This window comes from Tauraco erythrolophus, chromosome 2, assembly GCF_009769465.1.
Source record: "Tauraco erythrolophus isolate bTauEry1 chromosome 2, bTauEry1.pri, whole genome shotgun sequence".
In the NCBI taxonomy this organism is placed as follows: Eukaryota; Metazoa; Chordata; class Aves; order Musophagiformes; family Musophagidae; genus Tauraco; species Tauraco erythrolophus.
In genome coordinates this window covers 108,630,742-108,653,487 of record NC_141466.1, presented here as the reverse complement: position 1 = coordinate 108,653,487, position 22,746 = coordinate 108,630,742, and the positions used below count along the sequence as shown (strand labels likewise).

Sequence of the window (22,746 nt, the reverse complement as noted above, 5' to 3'; positions counted from 1 at the left end):
GTTACAATACTCTGTTACCTGCATCCTTTTATCTTTAAGAAGGCTGTCCCAGACAGGTGATTTTGCCAAAAACTAAGCTACTAATAGTGAGGCCTGAATTTCAGAACCAGTTGAGAATGCACTCTCTGAAAAAGGAGGCTCTTTCTCAGGTATCACCAAATCAAGTTCTAAAACCTGTAATCGCTTTCCAAAGTCTGTGCCCCCTTAGGTTTTGGTTTTAGCTGTATACACACAAGGTTTGTGAAGTTACAGTAATGCCTTTGAAGGTAAAAAGTGTCCTAAGATGTGTGTATGAGAACAAAAGTAAAGGTTTCATTGTTTAAGAGTCAGACACTCCTGGTTCCTCCCTCAAATTACAATGTTGCCTTGAAATGAAAGAAAGAATTGCATTGATTTTTCTCATTCTGATGGCACTTGGCATGTCCTTTGACATTTGGGATCATCTCTAAGGAGATGTTTCCTTTGCAACTCACAAATCTAATCAGGCAGATATAAGTTCACAATTAAGCAACTTCTGCTAGTACACAACCCTTTGGAGTATAAAGCTACTGAGCTTTAGACTCCTGTATGCTAGTTGGCTTATCTGCTTAAGAAGCATGGACTTTTAAGTGTGGGTTTAAAGTGATAAGATTTATCTGGTGGGGAAGATTATGTATGCACATTGCATTGGTAACTGGCTTGCCTCACGTTAACTGGGAATATGTTTAAAATGAACCAAAATAAGTTTTTAAACTGGATAAAGTCTATTTAAATTATAAGAAAAATTATTGCTGAAACTTTTGCATATAGACAAATCATTTCACTAAGTTAAAAGTAAGTTAAAAAATGAGGACTGAAGTTTAGTCTCCATGATCTGACTTGCAAATTAAGGTACCAGCTTTTCTCCTTGATTTTAGTGGGAGTTAGGAACATGATTCTGTTGATAACCATACCACTGGACAGGTAGGGACTGAAATCTCCTGGATTTCCTATGAATCTCTGGCTGGCTGGCTCCTGTGAACCTAAGCGGCTTTTGAAATTGAGACTTGGCCCCTTCAGCTGTTAAAATATACAATAAAATTCACCCTGCAACTCATCTGAGATGTATTCAACTGTAAGCAGTGGGACACATCTTCATAAAATGAGAGGAATTCCATGTATTTGGAATCTGTGTTCTTGCAACTTGCCCTTAGTTTGAAATTAGAGGGGGCTTGTTTGCCTACTTTGCTGTGTTGAGCCTGGCTTTTCTAGGTCAGGCTTCTGTGATGTAAGCCTATGTTATTTCAGACAGTATATTTATAAAATCTTTAATGTTGTGCTTTTTTTCCCCACTGCTTCCCTTGGGCACAAGCAGCACAGTGGCATACCGAGCTGTTCCTTCTTTTGCCTTGAAGATTTATGTTTAGCAGAGATGATCTTTCAGATTGCAAAATATGTGACATTTGCGCAATGCCACGGCTCATTTTTGTGGCCGGCAGAAAATCGCCCTGTAGATGCTGTTGTAACAGGGAATTTTCTCTCAGAATATTTGGTCAAAAGGGTCCTACTAATTGGTAGGGATTAAAACAAACAGAAGTGATCTGGCAGGGAAGGTAAACTCAAAAGTGCCAGCCTTTTCATACCTGTATCAGTTGTAGCGTAGCATTCTGCTCAGAAGATGACTCTCCTGTAATCCCCACAGGACCTGCATAAAGATAATCATATTTCTTAATGCTTCTGTAATATATAATCAATACATTTTCCTTCCCTACCAAGGGTGCCAGATAGCCATGGTGCCTACATACTCCTTGATGGGACCTTTCAGAGGACACATGAGTCTCAAAAGTAGCCGTAAGTATTCAAATTATTACTTGAGAGGTGCCTGTGTGCTCCGATTTTGGAATGACAGCTTAAATATTATGAGATTATTAAAAATACATATATTATTATTGGAACAATATAAAGTAGGTAAGTGCTTCTAGCATCTGCTATTACAAAAATCTCACCTTCTTAATCCAAGCAAGCAGTTTTCCTGGTCAAGATCTTTGCCAAGCACCTGTAGAAGAATTGCCAGAAAGCTGTTCTGCCTGAAGCTTCCCCTCTCAGAAATGCTGTTCCACCGTACCTTCTCCAGATCCATATAGTTTCAGCCTTTAATTAGATGCTGACAAACACACCACCACTGCTAACACCACCACCCACCATTTTTGTCCTTTTTGTCTTTTGTTGCTCCCTTGACAAAGCCCAGCTGTATTTGGAGGCTTTTCACTCTCTGCACAAACACAAACTCTCTGAGATGCATTCTGAGACGAACACAGAGCAAAGAAGTGGTCCCTCTGGCCTCCAAATTTAGGCTCTAAATACAAGATGAGGAAGTAGACAGATACAAACAGATGCAGGACCACAACTGTGAACCACTGCTTGTGGTACAAGATAGCTCTTTCCTTGCAATGCTAGATAGATACCTCTATCAGTTTACAAAAGGCAAAGCCAAGGATGCTGCAGAGATGGTTCCCACTTGCCAGTGATGTGAAGGGTAGATAAGAATCTGATATTTCCAACCTTTTGAGGCTTAAGTATCACTGAACAGTTTTTATTTGTTGATTTTAAGTACATGTAGCTTTATCCTCACGTTGTGAAATTTCCACTTGTAGGAATTAGCAGTTAGCAATGGTATAAAGATAAACTCTTTGCAGTATAGTAGCACTGCAGTTATACTCGTCTTTTAAAGAGTAAAATAGAGTCATAGAATGGTTAGGGTTGGAAGGGACCTTAAAGATCATCTAGTTCCAACCCCCCTGCCATGGGCAGGGAAACCCTCCACTACACCAGGTTGCCCAAAGCCTCATCCAACCTGGCCTTGAACACTTCCAGGGATGGGGCATCCACAACTTCTCTGGGCAACCTGTTCCACTGCCTCACCACCCTCTGAGTGAAAAATTTCTTTTTTATATCTAATCTAAATCTGCCCTCTTTCGTGTTAAATCCATTGCCCCTTGTCCTATCACTACACGCCCTTGTAAAAAGTCCCTCTCCAGCTTTCCTGTAGGCCCCCTTTAGGTACTGGAAAGCTGCTATAAGATCACCCCGGAGCCTTCTCTTCTCCAGGCTGAACAGCCCCAACTCTCTCAGCCTGTCTTCATAGGAGAGGTGCTCCAGCCCTCGGATGATCTTCATGGCCCTCCTCTGGACTCGTTCCAGTAACTCCATGTCCTTCTTGTGTTGGGGACTCCAGAGCTGAACACAGTATTCCAGGTGGGGTCTCACGAGAGCAGAGTAGAGGGGCAGAATCACTTCCCTCGACCTGCTGGCCACGCTCCTTTTGATACAGCCCAGGATACGGTTGGCTTTCTGGGCTGTCAGTACACATTGTCAGCTCATGTTGAGCTTCTCATCCACCAGCACTCCCAAGTCCTTTTCCTCAGGGCTGCTCTCAATCCATTCACTGCCCAGCCTGTACTTGTGCATGGGATTGCCCCAACCCACGTGCAGGACCTTGCACTTGGCCTTATTGAACTTCATGAGGTTCTCACAGGCCCACCTCTCCAGCCTGTTAAGGTCCCTCTGGATGGCATCCCTTCCCTCCAGCGTGTCCACAACACCACACAACTTGGTGTCATCTGCAGACTTGCTGAGGGTGCACTCAATCCCACTGTCCATGTCTCCAACAAAGATGTTAAATAGCACTGGTCCCAGTACCGACCCCTGAGGAACACCACTCGTCACTGGCCTCCATATGGACATTGAACCATTGATCACAACTCTTTGAATGCGACCATCCAGCCAATTCCTTATCCACTGAGTGGTCCATCCATCAAAACCACGTCTTTCCAGTTTAGAGATAAGGATGAAATAGTTGACATGTTCTTGAGAACACATGGGGTTTTGCTCCTATAAGTGGCAAAAAGTAGTGGCTTTGAATTAGCAGCCTCATGAGGAGCAAAGTCACCCCTTGTGTTTTTCAAAAGTATATTTTTGTTTTTCAGCTACATGGAAAAGACATGTTTTATCACTGTCATTGTGTATCAGTCAAACTTTAATACTGCTACAACTGGATTTATGATATGACATTATAGCTCTGGACATGATATATTCTCCAGACATGATTTGCAGAAGTAATCTCTTGCAATTCAATCAGTGGAAACTAGGTAAATTAGTCATCCTACAACTACATGTTCAGGACTATAATAAATTACTAGGAAAGTCATTACAAAGTAGAAAATAAAAAGAGTCGGTATTGAGAGAGTTGTCACTGTTCTTTATTGCTCATTCTTAGATCTGTGTTTCCTGGAGATCTTTCCTCATATACAGAAGGAAGATGTAAATATCTTCAAAGTACAATAGTACTCAGAGTTTAGAAAGATTTTCAAAAGCAGGCAACTTTCTGTAGGTAGATCTGTGCTCATATATAGAAAATGTTGAAACTCTGAAATGTTGAAAACTTGGATAAAGCAATTTGCTAAATGTTGCAGGCAAATGAGATCTATGTAAGACAGCAGAAAATAGAGAAGTTTGATTCTATTCAAACATGACTTGAGAACTTTACAGCACACAAAAGGGCTCTTCCAATTTGACCTGATGTGTGTTTGCCCCATTGACAGAGCCTCATAACAGGGCTACTTAAAATTCCTGGAAGATGTCTGTTTAACATTTGCCTCAATTTGAAGTTATTCAAAGATGTAAAAAACCACAAAAGACAGATCTGTTAGAAAGTGTGAACTTTCCAGTGAGCTCAATTAAGATCATCTTCTCTAGGGGTGACAAATACTTAGATGGGCACCCACTAAATCTCCCCATCTTAGTTTTTATCCTTAAAACATCTTCGAGAAATGAATGTGTTTTTTCATGTCCTCTTTTCAGAGAGATTGAGACACAGAAAGACGAAATGACTTGCCAAAGTTCAACAGAAAGTCTCTCACAAATAAAAAATTTGCTTTTTTTTCCCCTTACATAGGAATAACCACAATGCTGCTTATTGCACAATATTAGTAATCTTCTGGACACAGGATAGAGTTAGATTTTATGAAAGACAAAAACTTAGATTGAACTACTAGTGCCTTGTATATCTTCAGCATTTCAAATTTGAGGCAGTACTTCATTTTGAGAAGAATGTTCTTTTTATAAATGGATTTTCCATCCCTTTTTAATCCTTGGATGTTGTTTGGATTATCATATTGTTCTTCTGTCACGCTGTCTTTTTCACAGCGCATATTTAAATCAGGCTGTCACTGCCAATCAGGGAAAGATTTGGGGCATTTCCCAAAGTTCTATTTTATTTTCCTTAGTGACAAGAGCCTCTAGCTGCTGGGATTTAGGGCATTGCCATTCCTTGAGCTCAGTAGAGCTGGCCCACTTACACCAGCTAGGGATGGTGCTGGATATTACTGAAGAGCTCGTTCCAGTTGCTTTTGCCAGCAAGAGGCTGCAGCACAATTGGCAAAATTCGGAGGGGAACAAAAAAGTTTTCACACTTTTGGAAGTGAATAACTACTGGTATCAAGCATATAAAAGCTTTGAAACAGAATAATACTGATTTTAACTATTTGATATCTTTAGTGTGGTACTGACACCTGTGAGTGGTTTCCCTGATTGAAATTAGACACATGGTAAACGCTCACGATTAGAAATTTTGTGAGCTTTATGTTTGTCTGCTTAAAGTATTGGATTCCATTGTGGTTCCTGTACTACTCATGCTGCATTTCACTGAAACAATAGATAAATGAAGTTTGGTCATAATTTTGCACCAAGTTCTCTGTTGCTTTATAGCAAACATACAGTCATCATTTCCGTTGATGCCTCTGCACCTGTTTGTTTCATGGTGTAAACACTCTGGCTGTGCCTACGCGTTTGATGAACAATCAGAATGGATGGTCTTGGAGCTGAAGTAACACCACTTTTCTGCAGTTGGTCATGTTGGGATATGATGCTGCTCCTGGACAGGTTGTTGAAAGTGAGTCTTCGTGCCGATGTCCTTCTGGCAGGCTTTTAGTCTCTTGCAGGAGCATAGTAATAAATGATACTAAATGAAGCAACAAATATGGCATTAGGTGGTCTGTTCGACTCTTTCTTATGGTGCTTGTTCAAAACAACAAACAATAAATTGAATGTAGTCAAACTCCTTGGCAGCGAAAAACAGTTTGTAGCACTGTCTCACTTTGGTAGGCAAGAGACTTAGACAAGAAAAAGCAACACAACAAGAAAGCACCCAAATCGAGGTTAGAGGGGTTGATTCCCAGACTCTCAACCCGATGTCTCCTATTCTTTCAAAGTACAACAAAAACTTTGAAATGGAGTCATTAACTGACATTATACATCGAGGACATGAACGATGAAACACTCATTTACTTCATTGTGTCAGAAAGCCAAATCTGAACAGGTTGGATGGGCTGATTATCTCAGTGTAAGGGCTATTGTGTCTCTGTGGATGGAAGGTCAAAGGCATGTTAGATTTCTGATCTCCAGTATTCTGTTTGTTTTTTAATAATATTTACTACCAATGTTCCATCTACAAATCCTGTCTGATGATTTGAGGAGGAATTCAGAAACATTATTGTTCAGAAACAGGTTGAAAGACAATGATTTATCTCAGCCGCACTACTAGGTTAAAATTTAAAACAAGTAAATGCTTATCTGCTTTTTGGCTTTTTTCCTGGGCTCATGAACTTATGTCAGATGCAGGGACAAATTCTTCCTAATCTGAGAAGTCTTATGGGTTAGAGATTCAGATAACTGTCATGGTCAGTCTGTGTGTAACATTTCTGTTCTACATCCTGGCTCCTTTCCTGGCCGGACTTCTGTCTTTGTGGGTGTCCAGTCCATTTTCCTCAGTATAGAGTGGTAAAGTTAGGCCTAGTGAAGTTACCTGCCAAGAGGTAAGATACTCATATCCAGTTTTTTACAGTACTTTGTCCTACTCTCTAGTATTAAATCTTTCAAAATGTAAATGCTTTTTATTATATCAGATAGTAAGCAGTGAGATACTCTGTTATTCTCCAGAGTTCTATAATATCTAAGGCTCATACATTAGTTATTGCAAGCCATAATTCTCAGGTATTCAAAAACATGCAAAATGAGAATAATTTACCACTTTTTCATGTTACATTTTGGGTTACTCTTACTTTTTGAAATAGATGAATGAATATTGACTTGATTTTATTGCAAGCAGGAGAGGATAAATATTAAAATGTTTTCAGAGCCATTATTGCCTGAGACATTTCTTAGCCCGTTGAATGAACTTCAATTTTTCCCTCTCGCAGCTTTTTCTCCCGGACCTTCCTGCAAGCTCTCCAACCAGTACATCGTTCAAGATCACATGGCTGCCCATTACAAGAAACTGATGTCTGCCAAAGGCATGTACAGTCTTTAATGATGCCAATATCTGTATAGCTGAAAGACAAAATCATAGTCAAGGGTATGCTGATTGCCCTTAGTTTTGACTGGCTGCTGAAGTCTGTCCCCTTTCTTTCCTCCCTCTCCCTGTCACTAACTCAACACATGTAGGAGGATTTAAAAGTGAGGCATAACACGATGTGCCCTAAAAGAAGAGATATGTAGAACACTAGATTGGAACTGTAACCTTGTCTTGGGAGAAGCAATCCTAACTGTTGAGAGTGTAAAGTTAAAACTGTTCCACAAAATGACAAGTTCATGTTAGGAAGAGGAATATTGTTTAATTCCTCCGTGTTATTTTAATAATGATTTTTGTTTAAATGTATATGGCAGTTGACTAAAAGGAAAGGTAAAATGAGAACTAAGGCAAGTATTTCTTTAATTGGGAGAAACCACTGAAGAGTAACAGTGAAGTTACATCTTTTGATGTTGAGAAAGTTACAGTATCAGTCCTAAATAACCTAGAGGGAAGTTCCATTAGCATGCAGTCGAGAGGGCTCTTCAAATACTCTACCCCCTCTAAGTAGCTGCAAACCACTAGAAAGAGAATTTGGAATAAAAGAGAGTCCTCTGTCAGTTGTCCAGAGCCATGTAAACTTTGTGGTGTTTCAGGTGCAGATGAAAATAACTGGAGTTGAATGGTCACAGCTGTAGTTAGGTTACTGCAAGACTTGCGGTCCTCGGGCTCCCAAGGCTTTCTAAAGAAACAATTCACTGATAACATGCAGCGAGCTTTATAACACATAGCTGTTGAACAACAGATGAGATTGCTGATGTCTTTTTTGCCAGGAGACTAATTCTTTCATCAATTTGCAGTGCCAAGTTCTTTATCTTAAACTACCTAGCTCAATCTAGCGCATCTTTTTATCATAGTATCAGAACCACTATTTAAAAGTTTCATTACCTCCACTGTGCTATGGTTCATGACCATCCCACTCATATTGAGAGCTGGAGGCTGGATTGCTGCTGTATACTTTTGTAATTAAGTGAGTTCGGGGAAGAGTGGCTGGAGAGCTGCCTGGCGGAGAAGGACCTGGGGGTGTTGGTTGACTACCGGCTTGATATGAGCCAGCAGTGTGCCCAGGTGGCCAAAAAGGCCAATGGGATACTGGCGTGTATCAAGAATAGTGTGACCAGCAGGAATAGGGAAGTGATCCTGCCCCTGTACTCGGCACTGGTGAGGCCGCACCTGGAATATTATGTCCAGTTTTGGGCCCCTCGCTTTAAGAGAGATATTGAGCTCCTGGAGCGAGTCCGAAGAAGGGCGACTAAACTGGTCAAGGGGCTGGAAAATAAAACTTATGAGGAGCGGCTGAGGGAGTTGGGGCTGTTTAGCCTGGAGGAGAGGAGGCTGAGGGGAGACCTGATTACGGCCTACAAATACTTGAGAAAAGATGGTGGGGAGGTAGGGGAAGGGCTCTTTACATCAGTGTTGGGTGATAGAACAAGAGGAAATGGGTATAAGCTTAGTCAGGGGAGATTCAGGTTGGATGTTAGGAAGTATTTCTTCTCTGAAAGGGTTGTCAGCCACTGGAATAGGCTGCCCAGGGAGGTGGTTGAGTCCCCATCCCTGGATGTGTTTAAGAATAGGGTGGATGATCTACTTAGCGATATGGTTTAATGGGGATTAGGGATGGTTGGACTCGATGATCTCTAAGGTCTTTTCCAACCTAGAAATCTATGAATCTATGAATCTATGAGTTTTGCTTTTGCATGGCTAATGTCACAGAAACAGTGAACTCCAAGCTTAAACTGTAGAATTCACATCCTAGTGCGTGGCACATAAATATACAGAAGCATCAGGACTAATTAAGAGCAGCAAAGACTGCCGTATATAATTGAGATTTGTTTTATTTTCAACCGGTGAAGCCTAAATGAGGAAGCGAAGATTAAAAAATAAAAGGAAGAAAACAAAGATGTTCTGCAGTCTTTTTGTCTCTTACATGCTTAAAGCTTAGAAAAAAAAATACACAGAAGATATTCTTGGCATAAAAGGAGCCAAGTGCTTTGTTCCCAAACAGGTTTCAATTTTTTTCTTTTTTTCAAATGTCAGTCCTGCTTGTCTGTAGCAAAATTCACTCAAGCTGGAAAGAGCTTTTCGCAGTAGGTTCTAATCAAAAATTCCAGTGGCTAACATTTCTAATTCTTAGGTGTTTCACCGTCTGAAGTTACAGTTCTCAAAAGTCATATTTGGAGCATACTAGAGCCGGAACCTTTAATATTAAAACACTTGTTTTACTTATTATAGTGCCTCATCATTCCTACAAGTTTTCCTTGTAGACATAAACTTTTGCATATATATTAAAAACTGCAACATTGCAAGGATATCGAAGTTCTCTTCTGTACATACCTTGGTGCTCTGAAGTGCTGACTTCCACATGTTCTATACATCCTTAGAGGAGATGATAGGATTTTGCGCCTCTGAAAAATCTGATCAGGGTTGAAATTTTCTTTTTGAAATACAGCTGCTTTTTAAGAAACAACCTATTTGGCCTCACTCCAAGCAGTAGCTAGCCCTGCATGTCTGAAACTTCATTTGGAGCGCTTGTACTAACTCCAATTTGCTGTGACATTTGGCAGTAATCACAAAAGTGTCTTGGATGGAAATGGAGTCGGTGTCCTTCAAATGAAACTGGAATATTGAACTTCTCCTAGGTGATTGCTTTTCCCTCCACAGTCAAAAATAGTAGTTTCCCATATTCCTCTTCTATATCCAGGTATATGCAATCAGACATACAGCTCCATTAACATCCATGTCATCCCCTGTAGGGACACATGACTTAATGAAGAGCGTGCAGCGGTAGAGGGACAGGGCTTGGTTCTTTGAAACTCACTTGATTTAACCTTTTACAATGAAAACCAAATGGCTGAATAACAGAAAATGCTGGCTACAAAAATGCCTATGTAATTGTATAATCAAATAACTCCTATTGCTAGAAAGATGATGAAGAATAGATGACCTTAAGCCTAGGGACAACTTGGATCTCACTCTTGGAGCATCACTTGGCAGTTTCCCCTGGCTGATAGCAGCTGTACTACTCATCCTTGAAATATAAACTTTCTTGGTAGCAGCAGATGCCAATATAAAATTAGTACAGTGTTTCTTAAATTGTAAACTAAGATGAAAGTTAATAAACATAGCTGAACAGGCTCTTATTTCTGTACCTAAGTAAAGATGGTTGAAAGCCACAAAAATTAAGACCCAGGTTTGATAACCTAAGTAAAGATGGTTGAAAGCCACAAAATTCAGACCCAGGTTTGATACTGAACCAACAACAGCACTGCTGAGGCACTTATGCTTTTACCTGGATAAAGATAATTGGTCTAATCCTCGGTTGGTGTAATTGCAGTCAGCATAACTGTAGTTGATGTAACTCAGTTAAATTCACTACATTTAAGCTATGCTAACTTTTGAGAGGTGACCGTTGGTGAAGATGGTGGCAGGAAATAGGAAGAAAATAGTATACATCACTAGGGAAACAACAGGATTTTGTGGTTTGCAGATCTGCATTATTAATAATGCTAATATTATGCAGACTGGTATCACATTCCCAAGGGGAATTCAACACCTTAGGATGATCAGTTTCATCTCTATCCATTTTCATATGATTATTTGTGATGTTAGTGTTCCATTGGACTGAACCTTCTTTTTGTTAATACAGCTGCTGTTGATTCATCTGCACCAAAGAGTTTGCATACGAGTGTTAAATGTGAGTAGTTTTGTTTTGTTTTGTTTTGTTTTCGAAATAGGTCTGGCTCTATTTGTTTGGTTTGGAAACACGCCTTCTTCTGTGATGAAGGTGTTCTGAAAAGGCATATATGTGCTGAAAATATACATCATTGTGGTTAAGATAATAGTATCTAGTCTCTAGTGTCTAATATCTAATCTAGTATCTAATTTAACAGCTGTATCTAGCACTTGGTTCATGTTTGCACAGATACATGCTGACTTGCGGACCGTGGGACTCTTTGATACACATACTTTAAGCAACATGGTTGTTGGAGGCATAAATTGCTTTAGTTTCCCAGTCTAAACTCAGACCACTGGCCCTTTGAATTCCTTGCTAACGCACACTGTATTTTTCGTTTTCTTTACCTGCCTCGTGCATCTCTGAGCATCAGGCACACCACAGTTATGACAGGTTTTGAGGAATGAATGGAATGTCGGTAAGAGAACGTTGCACTGCGCCTTATCGCCACCTCTTGGCTGGAGCCTGCGGTACCCAACGTGTAGGCAGAGTCTCTCCGCCCTTCCTTTTTTTAAAGGAAGAAATATTGATGAAACACAGTACATCCAATGCTTTCTCTGGAAACAGAGCTTTTACTTTGGAATGTGTTTAATTTTCTTCCTTCACCAGGTTGTGAGGTGTATGATACTTTGATGGTTCTGTGCAAGGGAGTGCACACCCTTTCTACACAGAAACCCTCCATGTAAAAATGAAACTTTAAGAGCTGGAAAAATAAAAGCTTTTATTTTTCCACAGAGCAAGCATAGTGTGAACGACATATCAGATATCTGCAGGAAGCTATTGCTCTGAGCAGGGAATAATGTGCTTGGAAGCAAAGAGAGCTCAAAGGCAATGGTGAGATGCAGATGTTCGAGCAAGATACGCACAAGCCAAGAAGGCAAACGTAACTCTTGCCCATAAAGATTCAGAAAAACATATCATATGATATCTTCAGTAAAGAAGAGCAAGAGAACAAGCTCAGGATCATAACACATCCCAATCAAAATTCTCTTCTGTTTTTTGACTCCTCATGATCAGCTGTATGTTCTTTTTTCAGTGCTTTTACATAATATTTTTTAAATTAGTATTTTTGATTAATCACGTTATGAAAACAGTGCTGTAGTATCAGAAAGAAATGAAGCAGTAAGCTTTCTGAGAATGTTTATTTGACAGAGAGATGATCCTAACACAGAAATGCATGAGGAGCAGAATCTCACCTACTTGAGAAGATCAAGAGGATATAGAATTTGTGCAGCTACCTGCATTAGCTGTGACAGCAAGTTTTGCTAGATGATGTATCAGAGGGAAACCTTATCTGTGTTTCTTGTAATGCTTTCTTAGGAAGGTATTCCTCTTACAGAGCTAAGCAGGATTGTACTGTCATGTGGACTTTACATTAATTTAGAAACCCACATAAGCACAAGGCTCCTGGTGCACACAGAAGCCATAGCATGAGACTCTCAGTCAGAGAAAGTGAGGATTCAATATCATTTTTCTCAGTAGTGTGCGGGGAAAATGCAAATCACCTTTGTCATTTAATATTTATCTTCACTACGTATCAGCTAAGTCCTTTTTCTGACAGGTTGGCTCCAGAAATGTCTGTCTCGGTGAAGGAAGTTTTGTCCCACCAAGGATAAAACGCAAAATTTAGAAGTGACAGAGAAAAGGTGCATCAGAACTTATGTCTTCTGAAGTGTTCAGTAGGGCAGTAGCACAACGGAGGTACAGTTGCTGTTAATGGGGTCGATATGCAAATCATTTAAGCAGTATAAAATGACTTTACGGCTACGAAAATAGGCTTCTGTTATCATTTGCATATTCAAAGACACAAAATAAATGAAGACTCTTTTGCCAGCCTACTGGAATAATAGGAAGACAAAATTAATTTTCTGCTTAGTACAAGATTACAGCATCTTCTTCTTTTCCTGTAAAATTTTCTCCCATAACAATCCTCCACTAATGCTGTTACTAGTTACTAAGTGTAGTGTGCTTTTAAAACCTTAAAGTTTATCAGAACTTTGACAGATACGCATTCTGAGGCAGTATAATTTCTTACCTGTTCTCAATCCATACACTCAGATAGGTATAACCTCGCTTTCCATACGTGTGATTTGTGTTGAACACCATGTGTTTCAATGGTAGGCTGCAAGAAGAAAATTCAAGTAGTAATGCAGATGTGCAAACTTATTGAAATAAGGAGAAAAATTCAAGCACCTACAAAGATTAGCTCTGAAAAGACAGAAGAAAATACAGTGTGCAATGCTTTGTTTCATTTTAAGAATAAATGCACAACAGATAAACCACTGTAAATAATTTGCTTTTTTGACAATCTGAAAACACACCATTTCACAAGCTGGCTGTAATGTTGCACTTCAGATTAAGAATTGTATAGACAAAGTGGGAGACATGCAATGTATAGGACTTTCTCCTGAATGTCTTCAGGTATATCTTGGATTTTCAATTCTAGGGTTTAGAAGGGCACTGTTTTAAATTTGGTGCTTCATTGGGCTTTTTGCTGATTATATTTAATGAAGTTACTAATGTTGCAGTAGTAAGAGTGTCATTGAATTAGCTGAGTTTGTTTCATATAAAAAATTCTTTTAATGACCTTTCAAAATGGCTTATAAAGTTTATGGCAAGTGCCAACATTCATCAATTTGTATGAAAAGAACAGAAAAGAATTGAATTGATTTTTTCAGTTGGAAGGGGCGTACAACGATCATCTAGTCCAACTGCCTGACCAATTCAGGGCTGACCAAGTTAAAGCATAAGTTATTTAAGGGCATTGTCCAAATGCCTCCTAAATATTGACAGGCTTGGGGCATCGACAACCTCTCTAGGAAGCCTGTTCCAGTGTTTAACCATCCTCTTGATAAAGAAATACTTCCTAATATCCAGTCTAAACCTCCCCTGGCACAGCTTTCAACCATTCCCATGCATCCTATCACTCAGTATCAGGTTGAAATAATAGCTATGTCTCTTTACTCTCAGAGTAAAAATCCAAAATGCTGTTGAAATTGCACAAACTTATGACAAAAGTTAGGGGGAAACAGCTAACATGAAGCCTCCTGAGCAGAGGCTCCCTTTCTCTCCGACATGGACTTGGCTTTGTTGTAGTAGTAAGACTGCATCTTTAGTGTTCTCATGCTAAGAATTGTGGTCCATTTTTCAGCTCTCTTCAAAGGACGGAAACATGTATCTGTCCCCTGCCTTAAGACTAGATATATTAGCTAGAGATGCATCATAGATCAGGAATATGGGAGCTACATCATCATCATAAGTGTTCTTGTGGAGATAAAATTAAGCAGAGGTGTTATAAGAGTCATGAGAGCAGCATGACTTATGAAACTACTGTGAAAACAGTGATTCCTTGGCCACCTCAGTGTGGAAAATGTCTGACTAGGAGGATATTTACATTTCTTATTCTCAGGAGAAGCCATGTTTGCTAGAAAGAATATCTAAGGAGAATGCAAAGAGCTTAAGGTGTGCTGCTAAACATGCCAGTGACCAGGTTTCAGAAGAGTGTCTTAGTGATCCAAAAGAAGAATTTCTGTTCCAGCAGAAATGTGAAAGTTCTGGGGGAAACAAAATCTGTTATGAGGCATTGTTTCTATTCCAACAAAGAAGAAAATTTAAAATAATTTTGTTTTAAATCAGTTATAGCTTATTTATTTATACAACATTGAGCTTGAGACTTAAACTTACCTGTGGCACCCAGAAAGTCCTCCAAATTTCTCAGTTATTAGGGATTAATAATTAAAAATTAATTAATAATAAGCAGCTGAATTACATTCTTGGACACTTTGGAAGCATGAGACAGTATTCTCATAGCCAGCTCTAGAAGTCTCTTCCAACCAATATTTCCATGATACTATGATGCTCTGCCCCAGATTCACAGAGCCCAAGTTTGAGTCAGATCTCCTGAGGCTGATCAGCTCACTAAGAGGAACAGAAACCTTGGCTGATGCACACATGAAGCTGTCCCAGATGAGCTGGCAGGAAACTAGGAAAAAATTAACACTCATGAAAGATTAATCAAAACCAGCCCTAAACAGGGCAGTCCATAAAGGTAGCTCACACTTCATACAGGAAAATGAGCCACCCAAAATTTTGGTTGGTCCTGCAGTTCTGAAAATCCCTTAATAAAGCTCAGCACTTTGGCTCCATCACAGACTCAGTCCGCCACTCCACGGAAGTGTGGTGGTCCTGGGCACCCTGCCCTAATTCTCTTTCTACTGTCCTATTCCAGGAATGACAACTCCACCAAGGCCTGCTCTCATGCATTGTTTTTCTCCTAGTTTTGCAGTATCTGCTCTGCTTCCGTTAGCAGAGTAGTGAGTAGCAGTCCAGCAAAATAAGCACACCAGCATGGTGAAGCTGTGGTAGGAAGTGGTCAGGTGCTTCAGGCTCACTCTACCTGAGTTAAAAAATCTCATGAAGGAAGACTTAAAGTAAATCTGGCTCTCTGGGCACACCTTTCGGTCTCTGCGATCTTGCTGGTAAGACAAAGCCATTCCTTCTCTCTGTTGAGCTACGATTTAAGTACCAAGCCAAGGTCAACTATTTACAACGGCAAGATGAGCTGTTCAGACCATTGTATGTTCTGCAAAATTCTCTTGCTCTTTTAGGAGTACAGTGTGTATATTTACCCATAAGGAATAACAAGTAATATTGTAAGTAAGTACGTGAGGCCATTTGACTGTTTCTCATTCACCTTTTATGGAGTGTTGATCATAATTGCTCCACGTGTTGTGACTCATTTTTATAAATACGAAACCCAAACGCACATACAAGTGTGTGCAGAAACACACGCTTTAGTAATTGGGAAAAGGAATAGTAGCTTTCTTTAGGAGGAATTTTAGTTTTTCTGTGTACCAGCAGAGTACTTAAGTGCTTAGATATGGCACACAGTGGTCTTTTTATAACCTGCATTTCTCCCTTTCTAATTCTCTGCAAGAGACAGACATTAGTCAAAACAGTAATTTCCATTTGGGCTTTAACCAGTTTAAAACGAAGTTGCTTAGCGACTTTCAAGACCATAACACCTGTGAAAAAGAACAAGTTGTTTCTCCAGACAGTGCAAAGACATAGAAAATTGCCACATTTTCTCTACAGTTTGTGTGAATAGTCTGTACAGTCAATTACATAAACATGATTTTATCCTTACAGATGCGGAATCTTAGTTGTCACTAATCTTGGGCAATTGAATGGATCATTTAGCAATCAGTGGAAATTAATGTGTTTATATATGCAAACATCAATTTTCTATCATTGCAAGTTTATGGAGCATTAGTGAGATGTTTTTTAATACTAAATTTTGCAGTCTGCAAAAAATAAGTGTGTATATCACCGTTACAAAGGAGCTGCAATGAAGGGAATATCAAATGTATGACTACACTGCGTCATTCAGCTATCAGTGATTAAATAACTTGTCTGGTTCATAAATTCTTCTTCTCACACTTGGAATCCTACACTATGCTAGCAGCTCCATTTGGGGTCTGAGTTACTTTATGGTAGCCACTGCACAGCTTAAAGATCGTCTTCTGGGGATATCTGCCCAAAATGATGTGCCAGCTAGAACAGAGTAACCGTGTGTTATCATCCTCTCTTACAGAGAGGAAATGAAGACATCAGAGATTAATCAACATACCTGTGATCACACTGGAGCCTGTTGTAGAGTTGGGAATTAAATGATAGTTTTCTAAGTACTGCCGCAGTGCTTCAATCACAAAACCATCCTTCTCATCAATTTCAGAGTCAGCACTGTTGAAAGGAGTAGGGAAGGAAGAAGGTAGTGGGAGATACTGGAGGATGCAGAGAACAGAAGTCTTGTCATAACCATTGTGCACTTACTATTTTAACTTTGCATTCCTACTCCACTGCCAAAGGAGAAAGCAGCACATGCCAGCAATCAGTCAGTATTTTAAACAGGGATGAAGCATCTTGACATTTCTCTTTCACTCCAACTTCTAAAATTCTTTTCCTCCTTGAATACCTCTGTACAGTATCAGTATAAAAAACCAAAGTGCCATTTTCCCTCTAGAGGCTTGTATATTCCCATCAGTGAACTGCAAACAGATGTTATGACTTCTACTTCTGGCCTTACCAGCAATGTCTTTTCACCACAAAATATGGAATCAGCATCCCTCCACCTGCTGCCGGTTGGCTTCAGGTAAAAGATGCAAATCTATCGCTTGTCTAAAGAGGTTTTACTAATTTTTAGTAACTTAAGAGATCAGAATCTTAAAAATCAAAAGCAAGGATGCTGGAAGTATCCTGTTGGACTACCTTTTCGCAGTGTAAATTACCATGGTAAATTTGAACTGACATGAGGGAGGAAGGGAGATCTGGACTTTTACGTCAGAAATGTGGTGAAACATGCTTTAGATGACAAATAGGCTGCAAGAATGGGAGTATTAGAGTTTGCTCTTACTTGCTTTTGCAAGAAGTTGTGAATACTTAGAGGTTAAGAGCAGGTGGTAGTTTCAGACCTGTGAACATCACCTTTTGAATATATCTTATTTATACTCACTAAAAGATTAAGAAAAATAGACAACTTCCCCTACCTAAGTAAAACAAATGTCAAATCTTGTCTTTGCTTGAATAAGAGAAGAGAGTGTGTTCTTCCTTTATTTTGATGTGGTTTTTGAAGGAATTGTGCCAAGTGCTGTCAGCTCCATTTTTGTCTATGAATTTGTTAGTAAAGCTGAACCAGCCACAGCAGACATGATTTATGGCTAAAGAGGAAATTCCCGTTAATGTTAACACGAGCACTCACATTAGCAAAATATACAGAATTTGGCACGGGATTAGAAAACAACATGGCAAAAAGCAACAGGTAGTGTCACTTAGCAATGTTTCCTGAGTATATCTGGCGTTCAGAGACTTTTCCTCCCCTATAAAATTGTTGCTGTCCACTCACTTGATAGTATTGCAGCATTTAAATATAGATGAAAACAAATAACACTGAACCAGACCTTGGGGCTTAAAAAACACCCACGCACTGTAGATTAATGTTCCAACATACGCTTTTCATAACCGTAGCCAGCATGGTAAAGAGCATCTGAAATCAAATCTAAGTGCTTGAGCCTTGTTTACCTCTGCTTTCGGCTGAAGGAATGGTTTTGTTTGCTCTGAAACGCCAAAATAAACAGTCACCACACCAGACAAACTATTACCAGTGCACACTGCAGCATTTGGCCCATAGATGGGAACATCATGAGTAACTGTCCTTGTATCCCTTTCTATCACACTGGCCCAAAATCTGAGATTATATCAGTCAACAATAGCAGCAAAAATTGAGAAAAAATTCAGAGAACTTGATAGGTGATCCATGATGACTGGCGTGTATCTCAGAGTTTCACAGATGCTGTGACAATAAACTGTTGCAGTTATATAGCCTGTTTTTCCCCCTAAGTCTGCTCTCCATTTATTGCTGTTTTACAAGTCAGGGGAGAAGGGTATAGAAGTGTGCCCAAACCTTATTAGTTTACATCCCACTTCTCATTAAACTGTTCCACAGACTAACTTACCTTGCTATGAGGAACATACACCTTTCTTTTAGGATGAATTTGTCCAGTTCTGGTAAATCTTTGCTTGACAAACTGGATTGTTTAATTTCTGTTCTGTCCATAGGTGCTTACAAACTGGAATAAAGTTACTTCTTAACCATCCTTTTGAGGAACTAAACACAGATCCTTAAATCTGTCACTATGAAGGGTGTTTTCCAGACTTTATCATTCTTACGGATCTTCTCTGCATCCTTCTCAATTTATAAATGCTTTTTGAGTAGTAAAGTTTTAAAGCAGGATATATAATTCCAGCAGCAGCCAATCCACCTGTCAAAGGAAACTGCAGTAAAGGCTCACTGTACTAACACTTGAGATTTCCAGTCTTTCTAGGCAATGGTATTACACTAGTTTTGGCTACACTGTTGCTGTGGGAAATTACAGGCAGCTATTTGTCTAGGAGAACTTATGAATGTTTTTCAGCAACACTGATTCCCAGGTAAGACTCACCTCCTTTAAGTAAGAGCCTGCATTTTCTGAATGGAGTCGTTCCCTTATCCATGCTGCAAAGTATACTGCTTGCCTACATCTGCTTGCCTGTATCTACCTTGTTGGTATGACTTTGTTACAGTAAACCACACCTTTATTATTTACCAGTTCCCCAACTGTAGGTGTTCAAGCTTTACAAGTAATGATTTTATGTTTTCTTTCCGATAACTGAAAGAAATAATAATATAATGTCAAAAGTTATCCTTGCGTTAGAAACACCTGCCTTGCAAGCAGTCCTCACTTCTAATTATGTTTTCAGATCTGCCAGTTAGCCATTTTGTAAACACATGTTATTTTACAATATTCTAATTTCTTAGTCAAAACATCATGCAGAACAAAGCCAGAGAGCTTACAGAAGTCTTTTAAGCCAACACCTTTATCTCACTCAACCACAATCAGAATCTCTCTTTTTTTCTTATCAAGTTAGCACAGTGATTTTTTTTTTAATACCTTTTGATTGGAGTTGCTTATATTATTTGCTTTAACCAAGTCTTATAACAGCCATTCAGTTATTCTTCTCAGGACTGATATCAGTCTGACTGGCCTGGGATCCATGTACCACTTTTGCTCTTCTTTTTCCCCCATAGTCCTTCGAAAACTTCCTTGTTGTTTCAAAACTCATCAGGAGTTAAATATCAGCCAACTCTTTTAAAACACTTGGTAGGAATTAAACCAGAACTCCCACTGCAAGCCAAAAATGAAGGCATGAGCCAAGGTGTGGATTCTATTTCTAACTATAATCACTGAGTTTTGTAACATCTGGTAAACAACTTAGGGGAAGCCTGTTCCGGCTTTATATCCCATATTCATATTTGGATCATAATGTTCTGTCTTAGACCTGAAAATAACCTTCTGTTTTAGGAGGCAGCTGTGGAATCAGTCTAAGGTGCTTGCTGGCTCTTCTTACTATAAAGATAAAGATAAGTAGAACTGAAAGGAACTAGATTTAAAAAAATATATATATATTCTGTTTGTTTCATTCTGATTGACCAATATTATCAGCTAAACTGCTTTTAGTATGTCGAGTAATTTTGTGTATGCTCATTTTGTGCACGGACCTTTCACACAGCAGCAAAGGAGAGACAAGGTGTCTTATTAACTGGCAAGCAAGAAGAACTGCCAGGAAAACAGCAGGATCTATAGTATCTGAATCTTCCTCTGTTTTCACAAGGACCAGGTTTCAACTAAATCCCTTTTATTTTCTGCACTTTTGTTGGATTGACAAATACCAGATACCAGTACAAGTACCAGTGAAATTGTACAATAGCACCAATAAATTAACGCCTGCCACAGTAGGAAGGATGATAAATTAGCAAATAAATGAGTTTAACAGAAAGGCTGTTGAATACATTTGCCTAAATAACTGCTGCACTGGCCATACCACATGATCCTATTCCCTGGGAAGCAGCAAAAAAGTAGTCAAGAGATACTGGCTGTTGCAGGAATAAAAACAGTCATGTCCTGTAAGAGGATTCAGGTGACATGCTGAATCATGATATGCTTCTATATACGAAACCTTGCCCTCCTCTCCCCCAGTTAATTATTCTCAGTTATGGTTTTAACCATAAGCTGCAGCCAGTTCTTAAACACTTCAGCTAGGATATGAGATCACAAGGCAAGGGATGTCTAATTTTTGCTTTTCTATAAGAGAAAGAAAAAGCCCTGAACACCTATCATTTGAGATACAAAGTTTACATGTCATTTTCTTTTTCATTCTTGGGCATTGCTGGTTGTTATTAAAAAGTATTTAGAGAAAGGCAGAACAGGTGGGTGATCCTTTTCTTCTTACGTAGCTCTTGCCGATGAGCAGTCCATGTGGCTGGGCCAGGCAGCCCGGTGTGACATGGTCACAGCTGACTTTCAAACAGAACTGTAAGGAGGACATGTGAAAGCCAACAACGTGACCTGAAAACCTAAGAACGACTTCTGCGCTTAGCCCCTTCGTTCATGCCTCTGGCGAGCATGCCAGGTGAGCACGGGGTGACGTGATTTTAGGTAGAGAAGTGTAGGAGTGGAGAGGCTTAGAAAGGAAGCAACCTGGAGCATTACTGGCAGCCAATGGGCACTGGGGGCGGGTGAGACTCTGCAGCCCTGGAATCATGAGAATGGGCATAGGGAAAAGCATGAATGAGAAAAAACAGTAGTGAGAAAAGAAAAACTGGAGAGAGCAGGGCTAGAACGTGGTGAGGCAAGTAGGTCTCTTAGCAGACATGTCAGCAAACCAGGATGGGCTGCAGGACTCCTTAGTCTGCCTCACGTGGCTGAGGCACATACAAAAACTGACAGTCTGGGCAGTGAAACCTGGTGTCTATCAGGGAAGGGGAAGGAGAGTTGCTATGAGACATACTGGCCCAGGAGCTTTTGCTAACTACTCAGAACATAAAACTACCATGCAGTGGAATAGTACTTATTTGAATAGGCTTAATGCCATGTGGCACATTTATAACCCATATTTATAGTAAAAATATCAGTGAAATACTAGACAAAGCCTGTTTAAAACCTGTGGCTTTTTGACCTGGAACATTTTATTTTCTTGTCCTTGGCAAGGCTTGGTGAAAGCTCAGCCATGCCTCAGGTAGGCAGTTGTTGTCCTGCCTCACCTACGCACAGACAGACAGCACACGCAGAAGAGCGGAGAGGCATGGATGGAGGTTTTCCCAAGGCCTCACAACTCATTGGCACTGCCATGAAAGAAGCCAGGTATCCCGACTGGCGATACTGTTGCACAGACACTACAGCAAGCTGCCTTGTCTGTTGTTTTTCCTATGACTGCAGAATGCAAAGTCTTTAATCAGAATTGGGGAGTACTTTGATAGGCAAAGTATTTACTGTATAAACCTAGATAAAAGGGGAAGGTATTAATCTCTGCGTGAATGCGATTGAGCAAGTATGTTTTGTTATTTGTTCCAGTGAGTTGTATAATCCGGCTTCCCAGTCATCCAAATAGGATTTAGCATTGTCAACATGTTTTTCTTAATAGGATGATGCTATGAACTCATATCCATGCAAGACTGGAAAGCCAGATTACATGCCTCGGGAGACTGTATATTGGGTTTAGCTATTAGTGAAATCTGTTTCTTTCAATGACCAGATCACAGCCTTGAGGCCATCTTACAGGGGATTGTCAAGAGATGGTGTGCCCCATACAAGAGCCATCACAAACTTCAGAGGAGCCAATCATTCTGTGCAGTATCTAAGTTGTTGTTGTTTTGGTTTGGTTTTTTTTTTTTTTAAATGTCTCAGCTACTCCTTTTCCTAAAGAAATATTACTTTAAGACTAACTAAAATCCTGTAACCCTTCTGCTAATTCAGAAATGTGCAGTACTAAATTCAGGTCGATGCATCTCCCCCTCAAAAGAAAATCTGTAATAAATGCTGCTTTGCCAGATTTCAAGCATTATTCTTTCACATTACTAGTGACATATGCTACAATTACATCATTTCAGAGGAGGAGAAGGAGGAGTTGCTTCTTATTAGCAAAAAATTTGCAGCATATTGGGAGCATAAGTTCTAGTACATCGCCACAATTGCAGCCTAAGAGAGCCTTGGGCTTATCAAGAACCAGTTGCGCATTTTGTCAGGAATAAGTCAGTATTATTCACAGTAACATCACC

At 39.7% G+C, this 22,746-nt stretch overlaps 1 protein-coding gene across 1 annotated transcript in view; it reads left to right on the top strand.

Annotated features, from left to right (window-relative positions):
- The first annotated feature begins 1,748 nt into the window (after window positions 1-1,748).
- LOC147529284 (spermatogenesis-associated protein 7 homolog) overlaps window positions 1,749-22,746 on the top strand; it is a 44,525-nt gene continuing 23,527 nt past the window's right edge. The window contains exons 1-3 of the mRNA XM_086626264.1: window positions 1,749-1,809; window positions 7,215-7,307; window positions 11,010-11,057. Of these exons, the coding sequence (XP_086482390.1) occupies window positions 1,749-1,809; window positions 7,215-7,307; window positions 11,010-11,057 (202 nt within the window). The remainder of the gene's footprint in view (window positions 1,810-7,214; window positions 7,308-11,009; window positions 11,058-22,746) is intronic.